Consider the following 16372-nt stretch of genomic DNA (forward strand, 5'->3'; position numbering starts at 1 on the left):
AGGTCGACTGCACGATAGCTTCACAATAGGAGGGAGGCAGGTCTTTGACTTCTTATATAAGAAGACTGGTTTTAATTTAAAAAGACAAATTTGAATGACACTGCTGCCGACGCTGACGCTGATGGAGGTGGAGAACACCGTCGGCTTCGTCTGCTCCGCATTTAAAACCTAAACAGGCTTTTAAAACTTGCTTTTTAATTCAAGGTATATTTAAAGTATTTTTTAGAACATTATTACTTTGTATATTTTTTTTTTTGCCTACGTAAATTTAAAACTGCCCATCACAGCTTTGAGGACTGGGAGGGGGGCTGTTTTAGAGGGTTGTGGTCAGAAACCCCCCCCCACCCCACCACCCCTCTACCCCCTGTGGTTGTTTTCATTTTATGTCATCGGTAACAAGAGTACGGAGCCAAAACACGGAACAACACGCTCGCTGTCCAACCGCTCATTAAGCTCACAGCACTTCATAACTTCCAACCGGAGATCCTACAGCCTCCGAGCGTTGACGGACAGACGGCAAATTGCCCCGCAGTGCATCGCATCGGCCACCAGGAGGGACTAAAAGCAGGTGATACCGGTCTCGGGAGGAACGGAGTCGGCCGTGGGAGTCCTGGTAAACAGGTGGCAGATGTAGAAGAAGCCAGGAGAGGCCGAGGCGAAAGAGAGGAGCAGCATAATTCGATACGAGCCGGCGGAGGGGGGCGGCGGGGAGGAAGGAGGCCAACGACGGAGCAGAGAGGAGGCCGAGGGGGCGTCGAGGCCCCGAATGACGCCTCCTGACACGTCGACCCGTTGGGACGACTGCGGTGAGCTTCAGCAGAACACCTTGTCCAAATATTTACCGTCACACAAGCCCGGAGAAATATTCAATGAGGGAGCGGCGACGATCAGCCAGCGACACACTGAAGCCATAAAAAATATCAACGGTGATGAGTTCGTGGAATAATCCGGAGAAAACCAATTCAACTCAACTTTATTTGTATTGTTGAAAATGTGTTAATTTAGGAGGCAGAAAAAAACTAAACACGTGACTTGTAAAGAATACTGTTAATGAAATAACAATAATAAAAAGAAATGGATCTGATTGCATTTAAATCAAATTACATAGAATGTATTTTTAAAATAAAATTACAGAATAGAGGAATTAAATACATAATTCAAAATATTATAAAATAAACTGAAGCATTGAAGGTGCTACAAACGTCCCTTAATAGTGCAGTAACTCCCTTCATAAATACAATATTTATTTACACAGCAGCTTCCAGCATCATTCAGTTTTCCGTGTTTTCTGTGGTTCAGACTTCCAATCTGCTCATTCATCATTCAGCGTTATCTAATAACAAGCAGGAGCCGCGCAGCAGAGGAAATTGCAAGAGCTAATTAACACTTCATTAGCCGAGCTCGGAGGCATTGCTGTTGTTCTCTATGGCAGTACAATTACTGCTGCGTGCGACTCGTCTCCTAACGAGCCCCCCCCTTTTCTTTCCCCCCCGCAGAGCCTATGGCTTAAGGAGGCCATCTGAGCCTTACCGGTCACAGGCTATACTTACATACGGCGTATAATATCTAATAACGTGATAGGGCAGTCGCTATTCCTGGTGCATGCATGCTAAAGATGGGTTTGGCTGTGGACCAGATGAAGGGTTATTATGTCTATGGACGTTTTCCTGCATTATTTTTTTCCCATGTCTCGCACATTAAGCTCCTGTTTCCTGATTAGTCATGCAAGTTATGCTGAGATGTTTACGTCCCCACCCCAACCCCACTCCACCCCTCCCCCCCACCAGCCGCTGCCGTCCCGGGCCTCCTTCAGATGGCGGTGGCAAACAGAAAGATCTGGATGAGTGGTATGACCTTCAGAGTGGAGAGGTCGGCGAGGACGGCCTGCAGGACGGTTCGTCAAAGAAAGCACAAGTAAGATTTGGTCATCTAAACCCCCCCACCCCACCCCACACACACCTGTCCTGACCGCAGCACTCTTTACCTTCGCCCCGTGGGATGGCATGAAAAGCCCTCCCCCCTTCTCCAGAAACATATTTCGAGATTTAAAAAAAGAACCACACAGGACGACGTGAATAATGATGATGCGGGATCCTTGGGAAGCGACAATCCATGCTTGAGAAGAGGACACAGCTCCCCCCCCCCCTGCTCCCCTGTCCTTTTGGGATCGGTGGGGGATTAAATTTAGGGACCCTATCGTGTTTAGAGACAGGGTTTAATGTTTCAGCGCTGGGTCCGAGGTTCTAAATATAAGATAAGGACCAGTGTTATGATATCTTCTCCCTGATGGAGGAGCACATCGGTTCGATGCGTCACATTGTCGTTGAACTCCCGTCACCCTTCGGAGGAGGAGAAGGAGATGGGGGGAGAAGAGGGGAGGCGAGTGATTGTATGTTTGACTTCTGGTTTCATGTTATATGATAGCAGACGGCCGTATGGGGAGCGGGTGCAGCACCAGAGTTGTATTACGGGTTACTGTAACATCGCAGCATGAGTGACGCGTGGGAGGCGACCGCGGGCCGTTTAATCCTTCAGTCGACAAATTAGAAGAAGAAAAAAGATGATTCTGCATAAAATAAAATAAAAAAAATAAAAAAGTGGAGCAGAGAGTTGGATGTAATGTTGAGTGTGTTCCTGATAAGCGGCGTTGGGATGTGGAGGGAGAGGAGATGGTGTTGGCGGGCCGGGTCTTCAAGAGGGCGAGGGGTTCTTGAGTGTCGGGTTGTGCATTCAAAAGACTGGGTTACTGGTACTGGCTGGTCTTTAGTGGCTATTTACAGCCTACCAGGAGTACTGGGGGGAGGGGAGGGGAGGGGAGGGGGGGGGGTCACACATGCAGAAGAAGTGGAAAGTGAGACGGACATACCTCGGCGGAGGCCAGCGACGTCACTTCCATCAGGTTCTCGGCGCGGAAGGCGAACACGGCCGCCGCTAGAACTGGAGGAGGAAGAAGAAGACGGGAGATGAGGAAATTGGGGGTCGGAGGGGGGAATAAAAGGAAAGAGAAACGGTGTCTGTGAGATCATAATATTTGTGTACGAACATGGAGGCTGCTGCCGCCTCGTTTGCAGCCGAGTGTGAGTGAAATATTCACCCACCTGCGACGACCTCCAGCGAGTCGTATCCGAGGACTCGATCCCAGAGCAGAAACAGCTGATCGGTGGAAAGGTAGCCGGAGAAGGCGCGCACCATCCACTTAAAGGCGATACGCAACCTTGAGGACACAAACGTCACATCTGTTTGCAAACAGCATTTTTAGACGTCTTCAAATATGAGTGTGAATGCAGGTTTAACGACTGCATCTTCTACTGTTTTAAAAGGGTTTTGAAATTGTTATTCCCGTAAACAAGCACAAGATGGCAGCAGCTCATTACTGTAGGACTGCAAAGAGACTGCAGGTCCATCATATCCAGCATAAATATATCATATAAATACCAGATAAACATGGAAATATAATCTATGACCCAAATAGAAACAGTAAAATTAACATGACGCGTCTGTTTTGTTTTTTTGTGATGCTGCATAAAAGATGAATACATGATTGTTGTTGTAATAATAACAAGCATATATATATATATATATCATCTGTGAAACTAAAGCCTCCTAAAGTTCAGGGCAGGATGCAGGTACAGCTGCAGGAGGACGGCTTCACTCAGGGTGGGACGTTTCCATTTCTAATGAACAATACTGTAATTTTACAGTTTTCTTGTAGTGAAAATAAAAATCCTCCTTGAGCAGGTTCTTTCTGCATATTCAAGACTTCAGTTAAAAGGATGTGAAACTCACAGAGCACTTCAACATTTGTCTTTCGGTGTTCGGTCCCTTTTGGGAGCGTTTTGAGGTCAAATAAATGGTGAATTTCTAGCGGTGAACTAATCTTTAAAGCCGTGTTGGTGCTGCATCGTTCTGGACAACAAACACACGAAGGAGGAAACAGCTGCGAGTGACTCACGGCTGCGCTTCGATCTCTCGCAGGTGGTAGAAGAGTTGAGGCAGGTGGGTCTGCAGCAGACGCTCGAACTGCAGGCACAGCGACACGATGCCCTGCAGGAGGAACACATGCAGCCGTTTACAGTGTAGGAGAGCTAGAAGAGCTGGGAGAGCTGGAAGAGATAGAAGAGATAGAAGAGATGGAAGAGCTGGAAGAGATAGAAGAGCTGGAAGAGCTGGAAGAGATAGAAGAGATGGAAGAGCTGGAAGAGATAGAAGAGATAGAAGAGATGGAAGAGATAGAAGAGATAGAAGAGATGGAAGAGATAGAAGAGCTGGAAGAGATAGAAGAGATAGAAGAGCTGGAAGAGATAGAAGAGCTGGAAGAGATAGAAGAGATGGAAGAGATAGAAGAGCTGGAAGAGATAGAAGAGATAGAAGAGCTGGAAGAGCTGGAAGAGATGGAAGAGATAGAAGAGATGGAAGAGATGGAAGAGCTGGAAGAGATAGAAGAGATAGAAGAGATAGAAGAGCTGGGAGAGCTGGAAGAGCTGGAAGAGATAGAAGAGATAGAAGAGCTGGAAGAGATGGAAGAGCTGGAAGAGATAGAAGAGATAGAAGAGATGGAAGAGATAGAAGAGATAGAAGAGATAGAAGAGATGGAAGAGATGGAAGAGCTGGAAGAGATAGAAGAGATAGAAGAGCTGGAAGAGATGGAAGAGATAGAAGAGATGGAAGAGATAGAAGAGCTGGAAGAGATAGAAGAGATGGAAGAGATAGAAGAGATAGAAGAGCTGGAAGAGCTGGAAGAGATAGAAGAGATAGAAGAGCTGGAAGAGATAGAAGAGCTGGAAGAGATAGAAGAGATAGAAGAGCTGGAAGAGATGGAAAAGCTGGAAGAGATAGAAGAGATGGAAGAGATAGAAGAGCTGGAAGAGATAGAAGAGATAGAAGAGATGGAAGAGATGGAAGAGATAGAAGAGATAGAAGAGATGGAAGAGATAGAAGAGATGGAAGAGATAGAAGAGATAGAAGAGATAGAAGAGATGGAAGAGATAGAAGAGCTGGAAGAGATAGAAGAGCTGGAAGAGATAGAAGAGATAGAAGAGATGGAAGAGATAGAAGAGATAGAAGAGATAGAAGAGATGGAAGAGATAGAAGAGCTGGAAGAGATAGAAGAGATAGAAGAGATGGAAGAGCTAGAAGAGCTGGAAGAGATAGAAGAGATGGAAGAGCTGGAAGAGCTGGAGGAGCCAGAAGAGCTGGAAGAGCTGGAGGAGCCAGAAGAGCTAGAAGAGCTAGAAGAGTTGGAAGAGATGGAAGAGCTGGAAGAGCTAGAAGAGCTGGAAGAGATAGAAGAGATAGAAGAGCTAGAAGAGCTAGAAGAGCTAGAAGAGATAGAAGAGCTAGAAGAGCTAGAGGAGCTAGAAGAGATAGAAGAGCTAGAAGAGCTAGAGGAGCAGCTGATTCTGATGGACAGAAACGTACCGACTGAGACGAGGAGATGGAGTGAAGTCGGAAGAAGTTGCGGACGTACATTTCCCTGAAGACGCTGTAGAGTCTGGACGGCTCGTTGTACAAGAAACACAAAGGTGCCACTGTGGGATAAAAAACACACACAGAGTCCGTGTTATATCCTGCTCATTATGTTCCTGATACAGAAATATCATGAGTACTGAACATACTCACCGTACATAGAAAAGCCATGAAAGGGGATGACACCTGTTCCAATGACAGTTTTCTCGTCAGAGCATTGTTGACACACAAACATTTATCATCAATGTCATTTAAAAGACTTTTTATTTCAGGCTCCTGGTAAAAAAAGAAATTGTCTAAACATTGTACTTCTGTTGTTTATTATTTCAACGTGAGTCTCTGAACTATCGCACGTCAAAACTAAACGGAAACGAGTCAGAGACCGTTAGGGTTGGCGGATGATGTTTGGCGTTTACATCCGGCATATCGGATGTTCTGCTTAGATCCTTGTTGCTCTGGTTGCGCCCTCTAGTGGAGTCCTCCAGTAACACGCAGAGTGCAGAGGACGAGTACGCAAGCAACAACACTCACGACAGTAAATCTCCGGCCTCACATGAAACAGTGTCGTCCCATTTTTTGTTGCTGGTCATTATGAGAGCATAATAAAATTATAATAAAATAATAATAACATAATGTGACGGTGCAGACTCACCGTTGGGAGGATAAACAACGGCGCACTTTTCGTCTCCCACTTTCCCTGCGGGACACATGAACACATTGACAAACAGATGAAGTCATCTGGGTGAGGAGAGGGCATCATGTGATGACGCAGCGTGTGTGTGTGTGTGTGTGTGTGTGTGTTTAAGCGTGTGTGTGTGTGTGTGTGTGTGTGTGTGTGTGTGTGTGTGTGTGTGTGTGTGTGTGTGTGTGTGTGTGTGTGTGTGTGTGTGTGTGTGTGTGTGTGTGTGTGTGAAGGACACATCATCTCACCCTGGATGTAGGATTTGGGAGGAGTGGCACTGTTGTATTTGAAGTGCTCCAAGACGGCGGTGTCCCGGGAGAAACACAGCAGCACCTGGGAAACACACACACACACACACACACACACACACACACACACACACACACACACACACACACACACACACACACACACACACACACACACACACACACACACACACACACACACAGAGATAGAGCATTTAACAGCTTTTCTTGTCTCTCTCCAACACGCCCACAGCCTCATGGGTTGCATGTTTACCATGTGAGCGTATCCCGGCCTGCCGACGGGGGATCAGGCCGACAGCAGTTAATACTCTTTATCTGTGGCGGTGCCGGTGATGTCGAGCAGCCTCGAGTGGCTTCGCTCTTCCTCCTGGGTAAGAAGTCTATTAAAGCGGCGCACCTGCAGCCGGCCGCTGCAGGACGTCGTGAGTCAGCCGCGGCGCCGTGGCCTCGAGTGGCCGCTCGTTTCCGTGACACGGCCGCGTAAGTGGGAGTTCTTTTCCATCACGGTCCAATTTCTGAAGACAGATTTCATTTCCGCCGGCCGCTTAAGACAAATTGGGAAAAAAAAAAAAATCTTCTGTCTGGGGAAAAAAAATTAAACCGGCGGCGACTCATAGAGGAGCTCTTTAATGGGAGAAATGTGTCGTGTCCTGTTTGACCTTCAGGATTACTATTAAAAATATACAGAATACAGTGACGCATTCTCTCAGCGCTGATCTTTAAAAATCATGAAGCACATTAGTCATGAAAGTGTTCCTACTCGTCCATTCTTGTTTACCTGCAGATATCAGGGACGCTGGCTCACAAAATACTTTACTGCTGCTCCTGAAGCATTTTGAACTACCGCGCCTTAAAAATACATATTTCTTTATTTTATATTTTAACTGTTTAAATTTATGTATTTTTTCATGCATCTCATTTCTTTTCTACATTTCTAAATGTTCCTTTTTATGTCATTTTTTTTGTCATCTTCTTGCTGTAAAGCACTTTGAGCTGCATTTCTTGTATGAAAGGTGCAGTACAAATAAAAATTATTATCATTATTATTACTATTATAAATCCCTGAATGGTTTAGGTCCAGAATACAGCTTAGATCCATGGACTCAGTTCATTTAGTCCAAACTAAATATGCCAGGAGATCTCAGATGTACTCCAAATACAGATTAATAACATTATTCTTTGAATAAGATCTCGTATATTTTTAATGCTATTTGCACTTTACCGTTACGGACGCCTCTTCCCACTCCAGTAGTGACATGTCAGGCTCACAACTAACATCAGTTATTCTGTTGCATGCACTTTATATTTTTGTAATCATATTTGTTGTATCTTTGGTTTTTATCCATGTGAAGTTCACTAAATTGTCCCCCGAGTGTGAAATGTGCTCCTCAAATAAAATGTCTTAATAAAGCCGGTATAAACTGGCAAATTCACTGGAGGTTTTATCTTCCTCATGCAGTCACAAAGACCAGGCAGGTATTCTGCTTGTGGAGATAATCAAGTAAGAACATTTTTCTCATCAGTTCCCAACATGTCCATCATTGAAAGATGTTCGTTTTGATAAATTAACTCATTGAACTTTCAAAGTGTTTTTTTTGTTTTTTTTAAGAACAGCTGTTCTGACACGACGTGGATTCTCCCACCGCCGAGTGACTTTACAATTAGTCAGTATTGACCGGGATGCTGGAGCTTTGTTCCTCATGCAGCCGTGTAGTCTTTGGTAGGAGGATGACGTGCTGAATAAACCGGTCTCCCGAGTATACTGTATATACAGTATATATGTGTGTTTATCTGCTGAGCAAACAGAGCGGTGGCTCCCGGAGAAGCAACGCTACTAATATCAGGTCACATCTTCGTCTAGGCTGAACAGATAAAGAGGAGTTCTGTCAGTGAGTGACAGCTGACTGACGGGAGTTTAGATCAGATCCTGGGTGACTTTCAAGCTCTTGTTTAAGTGAAATATGGAAGAAACAAACAGTCACATGATTTCATTTAAACCCATTTAAATTATTATTATAAATATTAACAGGTTGAACTCTACGAAGGGTTAAATTTCTGTGGGAGAACAGTTTATGTAAATAATAAAGTAAGAAACACCACAATAAATATAAAAACGTTGACCTTTTTAACAGACTTCATAAAAATAACTATTTCTTATAAATGCAAATATTAATACTGAGGACAATCATTTCACCCTCCACTTCAAATTGTGTTTTTCTTTTTGTTCCTACAGTTAAATGTTTAATGTAAACTTTTGCCCTCATTGAAAACTTGATTTCGAGGGGCGGGCCTATGAGCACGATTTGTGACATCACAAATAGTTTGAAGGCCAATCCTGGTCCAAATCAACTTGTCCGTACAAATATAATGTGGAAATTTAAAGCCTCCTTTGCGCACTACAGACAATAGTAAAGACATCTTATGTCCAGCTGTTAAACCTTAGAAATTAAATATATTTGTATGTATGGAGTTCTTAATGAGGGAGGAAGAGAAGATATCATTTTAAGGATTTTTACCAGATCATTGAAATTTCTGGTGGAAAAAAAACACATCAGATATAAATTTTCTATTAAAAATGGAGCCTTTTATAAAAAAATATATATATATATTTAAATGCCTGAGGGGGATTTTTGAGAAAAAGTACAGGTATAATAAATAATGAGAGAAAAGAACCCACCTGATAGAGAAAATCTTCAAACACAAAGTAGTAGTCGTCATTACTGGCGGTGAGCTTCACATCCTGTTGGGGAGGAGCAGTTTCAATTCAAAATGAGGAAAATATGCAGCAAATATTACATTTCAGTTATTTCAGAGCTGAAACTGAAGTGTTGTTAATATATATAAATATAAAAATTCACCAAACAACATCCAGTATTTGTTGTTAATTTACTGTCACCTCCTGGACGTGCACTCACCTTATATATGAGGTTGTCCACCAGCAGGTCGTGTTGAATGACTCCAGCTTTCAGCTGTTCGTAATGCATCACGTCCTGAAACAGCAGCGAGCCGTCATGTTTTATGTCAGAAATAACATGCATGAAGATCACATATTAAATATCATTATTTAAACTGGTGACATAATGTTTTAAAACTGGAGTCTCACATCCTATCACGCCATTTTATGGATAAAAACATTTCTGTATAATTCAGGTAAGTAGAGAGGAATGTTATTCCCTTATATATTATTTAAAATATCCCTCCCTCTCTTGACGGATGCTGCTAAATCAACTTTATATATTTCCGCAAGACTGTGATGACAGCAGGATTTATCCGAGCTCGGAGGAGGAGCGGTGTCGTGTTTCCGACCGCATGCTTAAACTCAAACGAGCCTCCGGTTTGAGACAAGTTATCATAAATGAACTAAAGAACAGGCCGAACAATAAAAATGTCCTCGGTGACGAGCAGCGGATGCGAGAGCAGAAACGGAGATCTTGACAGCGGAGACCGACGCGGTGATATGGACAGCGTCAGTAGAATAAGTTCTGCTGGAATATCTGGGAGTTGATTATACAGGTCACAGCAGTTCCCTTTTTTTAGGCTGTACATCTGAAAATTCAATAGAAAAAAAAGATAAGCAGCTACTGTCTGACAAAACTTCTACATGTTTAGAAATAAATTCAAGACTGATTTGACCTTTTAAAGTAAAAATAGGTTGCAGAACAACATGGAGGGAGTTTTGCAGTACTTCAAAGAGTCTGTCACTCTGAGCTCTGACTGTTTAATGTGTTTGCCCTCGTGGTGTCCAGAGCAGCGCTGACGCTCTCCAGACCTCCGCGAGTATCCCCGAAACACTCCCTAACAAAATCAATCCCGCAATCACAAGCACTGTTTTTTTCTAATTTTTTTATCAGCTGGGCCTCCACACAGACCGGTGGACGCCAGCGTTTACACAGGCCGGTGGACGCCAGCGTTTACACAGGCCGGTGGACGCCAGCGTTTACACAGGCCGGTGGACGCCAGCGTTTACACAGGCCGGTGGAAGCCAGCGTTTACACAGGCCTCTCCGCCACACAGGCAGCTGGCCGCTCTGTTTGGGATAACTGTGCTGAATCGCCAGCATGTGATTATCTTAACATTTGCATGCACGGGAGGAACCACGGCGAGCTGAGATAAACGTAGAATTTACAGGTCGGTCGGTGCGACGTGTCGTGTTTTTAGAGAGGAACTCTGTCAGGATCCTGAAACAAACACGAGAGGCCACAAACATTTTTTGGGGAAAAAAGCCGCGCGACCACAAAAACCGTGAAAAGAGCCGCAGCTGAAAACTTGTAGTAAACATGCAGTTTGGGAATCACTGCAGCTGCCTTACAACAAACACTCAGCCATGTGTGTGTGTGTGTGTGTGTGTGTGTGTGTGTGTGTGTGTGTGTGTGTGTGTGTGTGTGTGTGTGTGTGTGTGTGTGTACCTGTGGCTGGTTGGTGGAGTTGAGGATGAGGGCCCACAGGTCGGCCCGGAGGCCGGTGGGACAGCCCTGCCTGCTGTACTGCTGAGCCGCCGCGCTGTCCTGCTCCACAATCACTGGACAAGAGGAAGACAAGAAGTTGAGACACTTTATAGCTTTGATGCAAAACTAAACGTCTCTTGGCTCCATTTTTTTTTTTTTTTTTTTTTTTTTAAGTACTGATCTTCTCATTGAACAGTAAGCAAGTAGATTTCCCAAAATGTTAAACTGTTTCTCTACATTATTTATTCAGCAAAAATGCCCCAAAAATACAAACACTTGTTCCAGCTTGTTTCAATCATCAGGATTTGCTGCTTTTCTGTTTTATCATTGAAAATTTTATATTTTGGAGGTTTTAGGTTGCAAACCAAAAACAAATCAACAACAATCAACAATATAAAGAAATCAGCCTTTTGAGAAAATTTGCTAACTTTTTTCTAACATTGGATAAACTAAATGATTCACAAGTGAATGCGAACAATAATCAAGACGATACCTTAAAAATTAAAAAAAAATAACTAAATAAATAAACACATGTCTACCTCTCGATTTCAGTATTCAATTCAATAAACTCGGTCGGTTAAAGGCCTTCATGACTCTGCTTGTGCATAATGTTCAACTGTCAATCAAAAACCACAGTGTCACTTCAAAGTCGGCTCTCGGGCCAAAATAAAAGACTGCGGGAACAACAAATGTATGAAATTTCTAAAAACTTGAATTATCAACCAAACATGCGACTGACCTAACAAACACAACGAGGCCTCGTGATTTTCCCCCCAGAAACATAATGACATAATATGTGCAAACACACGACTGAATCTGCTGAGAAAATGAACATCTGCACGACAACAGACCGGCAGATCGACGCTGGAACGGGTCAGAGATTCATTATTATAAAAACAGACATAAACCACGTAAAGTAGCACAAATATATCTGAAAATGTATAAACATAAAAAAATCATAACAAAGACTTCCCGTAATGGTGACTACGATATAAAAAACACTCAGACATACTGGAAATTAAACTGTCGGTGTCCCGTAATAATCAGCAAACAAAAAACACTTTCTGGTACTTTCTCTGCACTAGTTTATATAAATGGATCACAGTGGATATAATTAGACTTTTTTTCTGACAGGTATCTCCAGAAAAAGACTCTTTAATGTAAAAATAAAATCAGAATGTGTTGCCGGTCTAAATGAGGTTGAAATATAAAAACCCCAAACTGGAGCGTGAAGTTCCTCTAAGCAGTGAATAACCGACTCAATAACAACAATGATCAGTGAACAATGATATCGTAATGATGCTCCTTCAAAGAGCAACTGACAAAGAAATGTATTTGCTCCCTATTTTGTTTATTGGAGTCCTCTGGGTGGTTTTCTTCCTCGTTTTAATTCATTTAGTGGTAAAAAAAAACAACAACAACACGTAGCTCCAAACCAAAGAAGCTGTGACAGCTCTGCTCTCGCAGACCTGCAGATACAATTAGTACAATGAGAAGGAGGTCGTTGGTGTTTCGGGGAGAGCCGAGAGTCACAGTTAAAAAAATAAACAAAACTACAGCAAACACAATTTATAGAGTAAATTTTAAGAAGCCAAAACAAACCTCTTTTCCCGATTTGAAAGTACTCGTTTTCAAACAAGTCTGCAGAGAGACAAAAAGAAAGAAACACGACAGGCTCATCAGAAATAATCTTATCGGATTGGTTTACAAACACAGAGACGATTCTATTTAAAGCTTTAAACACCAAAATGGAACAATGTCACGACGTGGACTTCACAGAGACTGTTTGAGACATCCCAGACAGCCGTGTGGCACAGAGAGAGGAACAGGAGCTGATATGAGGCCGTGAGGTTTATAAGAGCGTTAAACCGAGGTAAACACCTGGACTTCACAGTGTGATTCACCACAACTGGAAATGTGTGGAATGAATATTTGGTGTTTGTAAAGGAGGATTCAGGCTCGTATTGTGGATTTTAATGGGGATTAAAAAGAAAAATCCTCAGAAAGGTTCAAAACTGTAAAAAAAAAATGTAAATTAATTTGTAGGCCGCCATAACAGGAAGTTACTCTTGGCCAAGTCCTGCAGAGTCTCCAGGACGCTACTTGTAAAACCACCACCAGCGTGTCCTTCTTATACTTTTAATTGCACAGTTGTTGTTCAAATTCTAACTTGCTGGTTTCATATTTGACCTCACGGACATGAGAGCGATATCGATCTTCTCACACGACCTCTCGGTAAGAGTGAGCGTGTTCCTCTCATGAAGAAGCGTCCGTTGCTTGTTTTTTTGTGAATACCTGGATGGACGTGCGAGTGGTCGTCGATGCCCAGCTGCCCGCTGCTCAGGTTCATCTCCGAGTAGACGCGTCTCTGAGAGTGTGACACAAAAAACAAAACATGGAAGCAGATTTCATTTCCTACATTTTTTTAAAAAAAATAAAAAAATTCGTTGTAAGTGTTTAGTTTGAGGATCCGTACCAGTTGTGGGATGTCCCGGACGTTGAGGGGAATCTGGATGAGGCCCCAGTGGCTCCTGGCGCTGACGTCCTCGCTGCTATCGTGATTCGGGTTCCGCAAACTGATCAAAGCCTGCGATGTAAAAAATAATGGAGTTCAGTTTGGGGTCTTTATCGAACACCTTGAAGCTTTGAGCTGAGAGGAAGCGGCTCACCTCCAGGAAGTCTTTGGGGGCGTAGACGGGCCGAAAGCTAGTTAAATCTGCAGCCATACAAAACACATTCAGAGTTAATAATAGAAACCTCACACAAGTATGAGAGGTCAAAGGTCACGCCATCGAGCTTCCTCTGAACGCGTTTGTGCAACCAGAGCAGCTGGGAGCTTTAAAGCGTGACCTTCATCCTCTCGTCTTCAGCACACGGCAGTAAATTCAGGCGACGACGGCACACGAAGGTTTTGGACGGAAGGAGGTGTTCTGCTCGTTATCGCAGCTCCTCGGCGCAGAGAGTCTGGACAGCTTCTATATTCGCAGCCCAAAGTGTTTACAGCCGGCAGACGGGACATCCCAAATGTTATTATACACCTTTCCAGCCACGGTGACAGTTAGGACACCAGGTTAGTTTGTTCTTCCTGGCTCAGAGTGCAAATAGTTGCTTCAGTGAGATGCAACAACTCGTAAACAGAGAGCAACCAAATACTATCTTTAACAACATAACTAGAACGATTATCTTCAAAAGCGACACTATCTGCTGGTGAGATGCTGCAGAGTGAAAGACGGATCAATGCAGCTTAAAAAGCAAACAGGGAAGGAAGTGCAGGATCTGGTTTAGTTCTGTTAAGCTGATGTTAAATACACGAGTGCACATCAGCACTAATCTTTCATAAAAGGCAGATTGCACGAGTCAACAACAACAACAACAACAACCCGGGGGACTCCAGACCTGGTTCGTCTGTGCCCATCTCGTTCCATTTGTTGGTGATCTCCTTCTGCTCCGCCGCCGGCCTCTGTGGAGCCAACAGAGAGAGAGAGACTTCAACAAAGAGAAAACATCACATCAGCTTGTTTAGTCGTGAATACAGAATCGGTGTGAGTGCAGCGAAGCTAATAATAAAACTGATGTGCAAACAACTCGGTCTGGTTATCGTCAGGTTAACAGCTACAGAACTGGTGCTGGGAGGCCGAGCAGCTCTTCAGCCTCCGCTCCGTCAGCTCAGGGTTCAAATAGAAGAGATGTATGTGAGAAGAGCAGCGTGACGGAGGCTTTTCCACCAGAGGAAACGTCGCCAGCTGCAGTAGCTGCGATTGACAACATTTTGTAGCTACCATGCGAGCCAGAGGAACTCCGAGCTCGGTGCTCATGCTGTTCAGGCTTTTGAGGACACGCTTCTCCCAGCTGGCCTGTTTACAACAACAAAAAAGAGCACAAACACACATAGATAGTCAGTAAGAAATACCCAGGTCACAAAAACAATAAATACATGTTAGAGTTGAGTGGAGTCAGAGGAGGAGGAGAGGTGATGGAGATGTGAGCCGACAGACCGACCTGTGCTTTGCGCATGTAGGCCAGCGGCTCCTTGAGATGCTCTGAAGGAGCCGCGGGACGACTCGGAGGCAGCTGGCTGGAATAAACAAACGCAAAGAACGGGAGAGTTACGGTGCAACGAACGGAGCGGCCGAAGGAGCGGACGCAACGAAACGCCGCCGCGTTTTCACCCGGAGACCGACCGCTTCCACAAGCGTCTCATTTCTACAAGAAATCTACTTAAAGAGGGGAAAAGCTTTCAGACGGATACAAGATGTCAGTCGTCTGCGGCTGCCTCGCGCCGTTAAAGCGTGCTCAGACCGTATTGAAGGACTCGAGGTCCTTAAACAACGTTCAGCCTCACGTAAACATCTGTAAGAGCTCCACACGGGTCAGAAGAAGGATGTCGTCCTTTCAAAGTCTGAGTCTGAGGAGAGTAAGATAAGAGTGCACTTTTAAAAGCCGTTTATTGAGGGAAAAAACCGAGTTTACGAGCTGGTGAACAGCTGGAAAATTAGACCAAAAAAATAGGATTAAAAATAAAAAATAAGACCGAACAACAGCTCAATGTTGTATAATTGGGATGTTTAAAGAATTTGGGAGTAATTAGTGCGTAAAAGTTGCTGTTTATCAATAAGTGATGACCTCATTTAAAAATGCGTTCAGTAGATAAAAAAGACAAGTGTGAGGAAACAATACGAACTATTTACGCTTTTATTTGGCTCCTAACAACCTTCTTACATACGTGACGTCACCCGCGATCACTGACTTGACGTGTCAAAAATAAATGTGGATTTCTTTATTTTCCAGCTGCAGTTTCCGTCCAATCACCTGAAGAGGATATTTAGACAGTAACAGAGTCACTTACATGTGCAGCTCTCTGTACACTGCATTCTGCAGCTTCCTCTCCCAGCCTGTAGAAAAAAAAAAAAAAAAAAACACCAGGGTTTAATTTATTACGTCACAAATCTGCTACGGAAGCTAAAAAATAAAACCAAAATACGACCTGAGGTTTTGAGAAAACTGCGCACGTCCTCTTTTAGAGACTCCAGTTTTATCTCAGGTCGATGTAAACAATCCTAGAAAAAAAAAAAAAAAACATATGAAGATACGTGATGCAGTTTGTACGTCAAAATAAATTAAAGTAGAAAACGTTAACGACGGCGTCGTTAGCCACATGCTAACGGACTCACTTTGGCTTGCCTCTCTATCTGGGAGTGTAAATGAGTTCCTCGGAGCCGCTGGATGACCCGAGCGGTGGTCAGAGACAACTCGGTGCCCTCGTCCATCCTTCCGTCTTACTTTAGTTTTAACGTCCGAGACGAGCCGGCTTGGTTTATTGATTTATTTCGCCTTCAGCATCCTGCGACGAGCGAGCAGCAGCCGCCCCCTCCAGAGGTTACCTAGCAACTGAGCACTGGCCGCTGCGCTTGCAAGGAGGGAAACAAGAAACACGTACTTTGGTTCCGACCTTAGGAAAAAAAAAAAAAAAAAAGGGTTCCGAGGATGTTTTAAAATTTTACATTTCTCAC

At 43.8% G+C, this 16372-nt stretch overlaps 2 protein-coding genes across 3 annotated transcripts; both read right to left on the reverse strand.

Moving 5' to 3' along the window:
- Nucleotides 1-1783: 1783 nt before the first annotated feature.
- Nucleotides 1784-16217, reverse strand: tbc1d19 (TBC1 domain family, member 19). Of its 2 annotated transcripts, none has more exons than XM_069719006.1 (21): nucleotides 16034-16217; nucleotides 15847-15919; nucleotides 15709-15754; nucleotides 14862-14937; nucleotides 14642-14716; nucleotides 14259-14322; nucleotides 13532-13578; nucleotides 13339-13449; nucleotides 13158-13230; nucleotides 12465-12503; nucleotides 10824-10936; nucleotides 9333-9407; nucleotides 9095-9157; nucleotides 6397-6481; nucleotides 6119-6163; nucleotides 5620-5652; nucleotides 5419-5528; nucleotides 3953-4044; nucleotides 3099-3214; nucleotides 2867-2937; nucleotides 1784-1884 (listed from the first exon to the last, which is right to left on the reverse strand). In XM_069719006.1, exons 1-21 carry the CDS (start codon nucleotides 16127-16129, stop codon nucleotides 1810-1812), a joined length of 1578 nt encoding a protein of 525 aa, XP_069575107.1. In that variant the 5' UTR covers nucleotides 16130-16217; the 3' UTR covers nucleotides 1784-1809. The 2 variants fall into 2 exon arrangements, with proteins under 2 accessions (XP_069575107.1, XP_069575108.1); XM_069719007.1 differs by lacking the exon at nucleotides 1784-1884 and adding an exon at nucleotides 2147-2339.
- On the reverse strand, nucleotides 4070-5413 carry LOC138632991 (uncharacterized; the record flags this gene model as incomplete). Its single annotated transcript, XM_069718943.1, has 1 exon — nucleotides 4070-5413. A coding segment is annotated over one exon (1344 nt), but the record flags the coding sequence as incomplete, so codon positions are not given.
- Nucleotides 16218-16372: the final 155 nt, after the last annotated feature.

The sequence above is a fragment of the Brachyistius frenatus genome, unplaced genomic scaffold, assembly GCF_029030835.1.
Source record: "Brachyistius frenatus isolate BFR_SWC_R1_liver_20210118 unplaced genomic scaffold, ASM2903083v1 Contig_203, whole genome shotgun sequence".
Lineage (NCBI taxonomy): Eukaryota > Metazoa > Chordata > Actinopteri > Embiotocidae > Brachyistius > Brachyistius frenatus.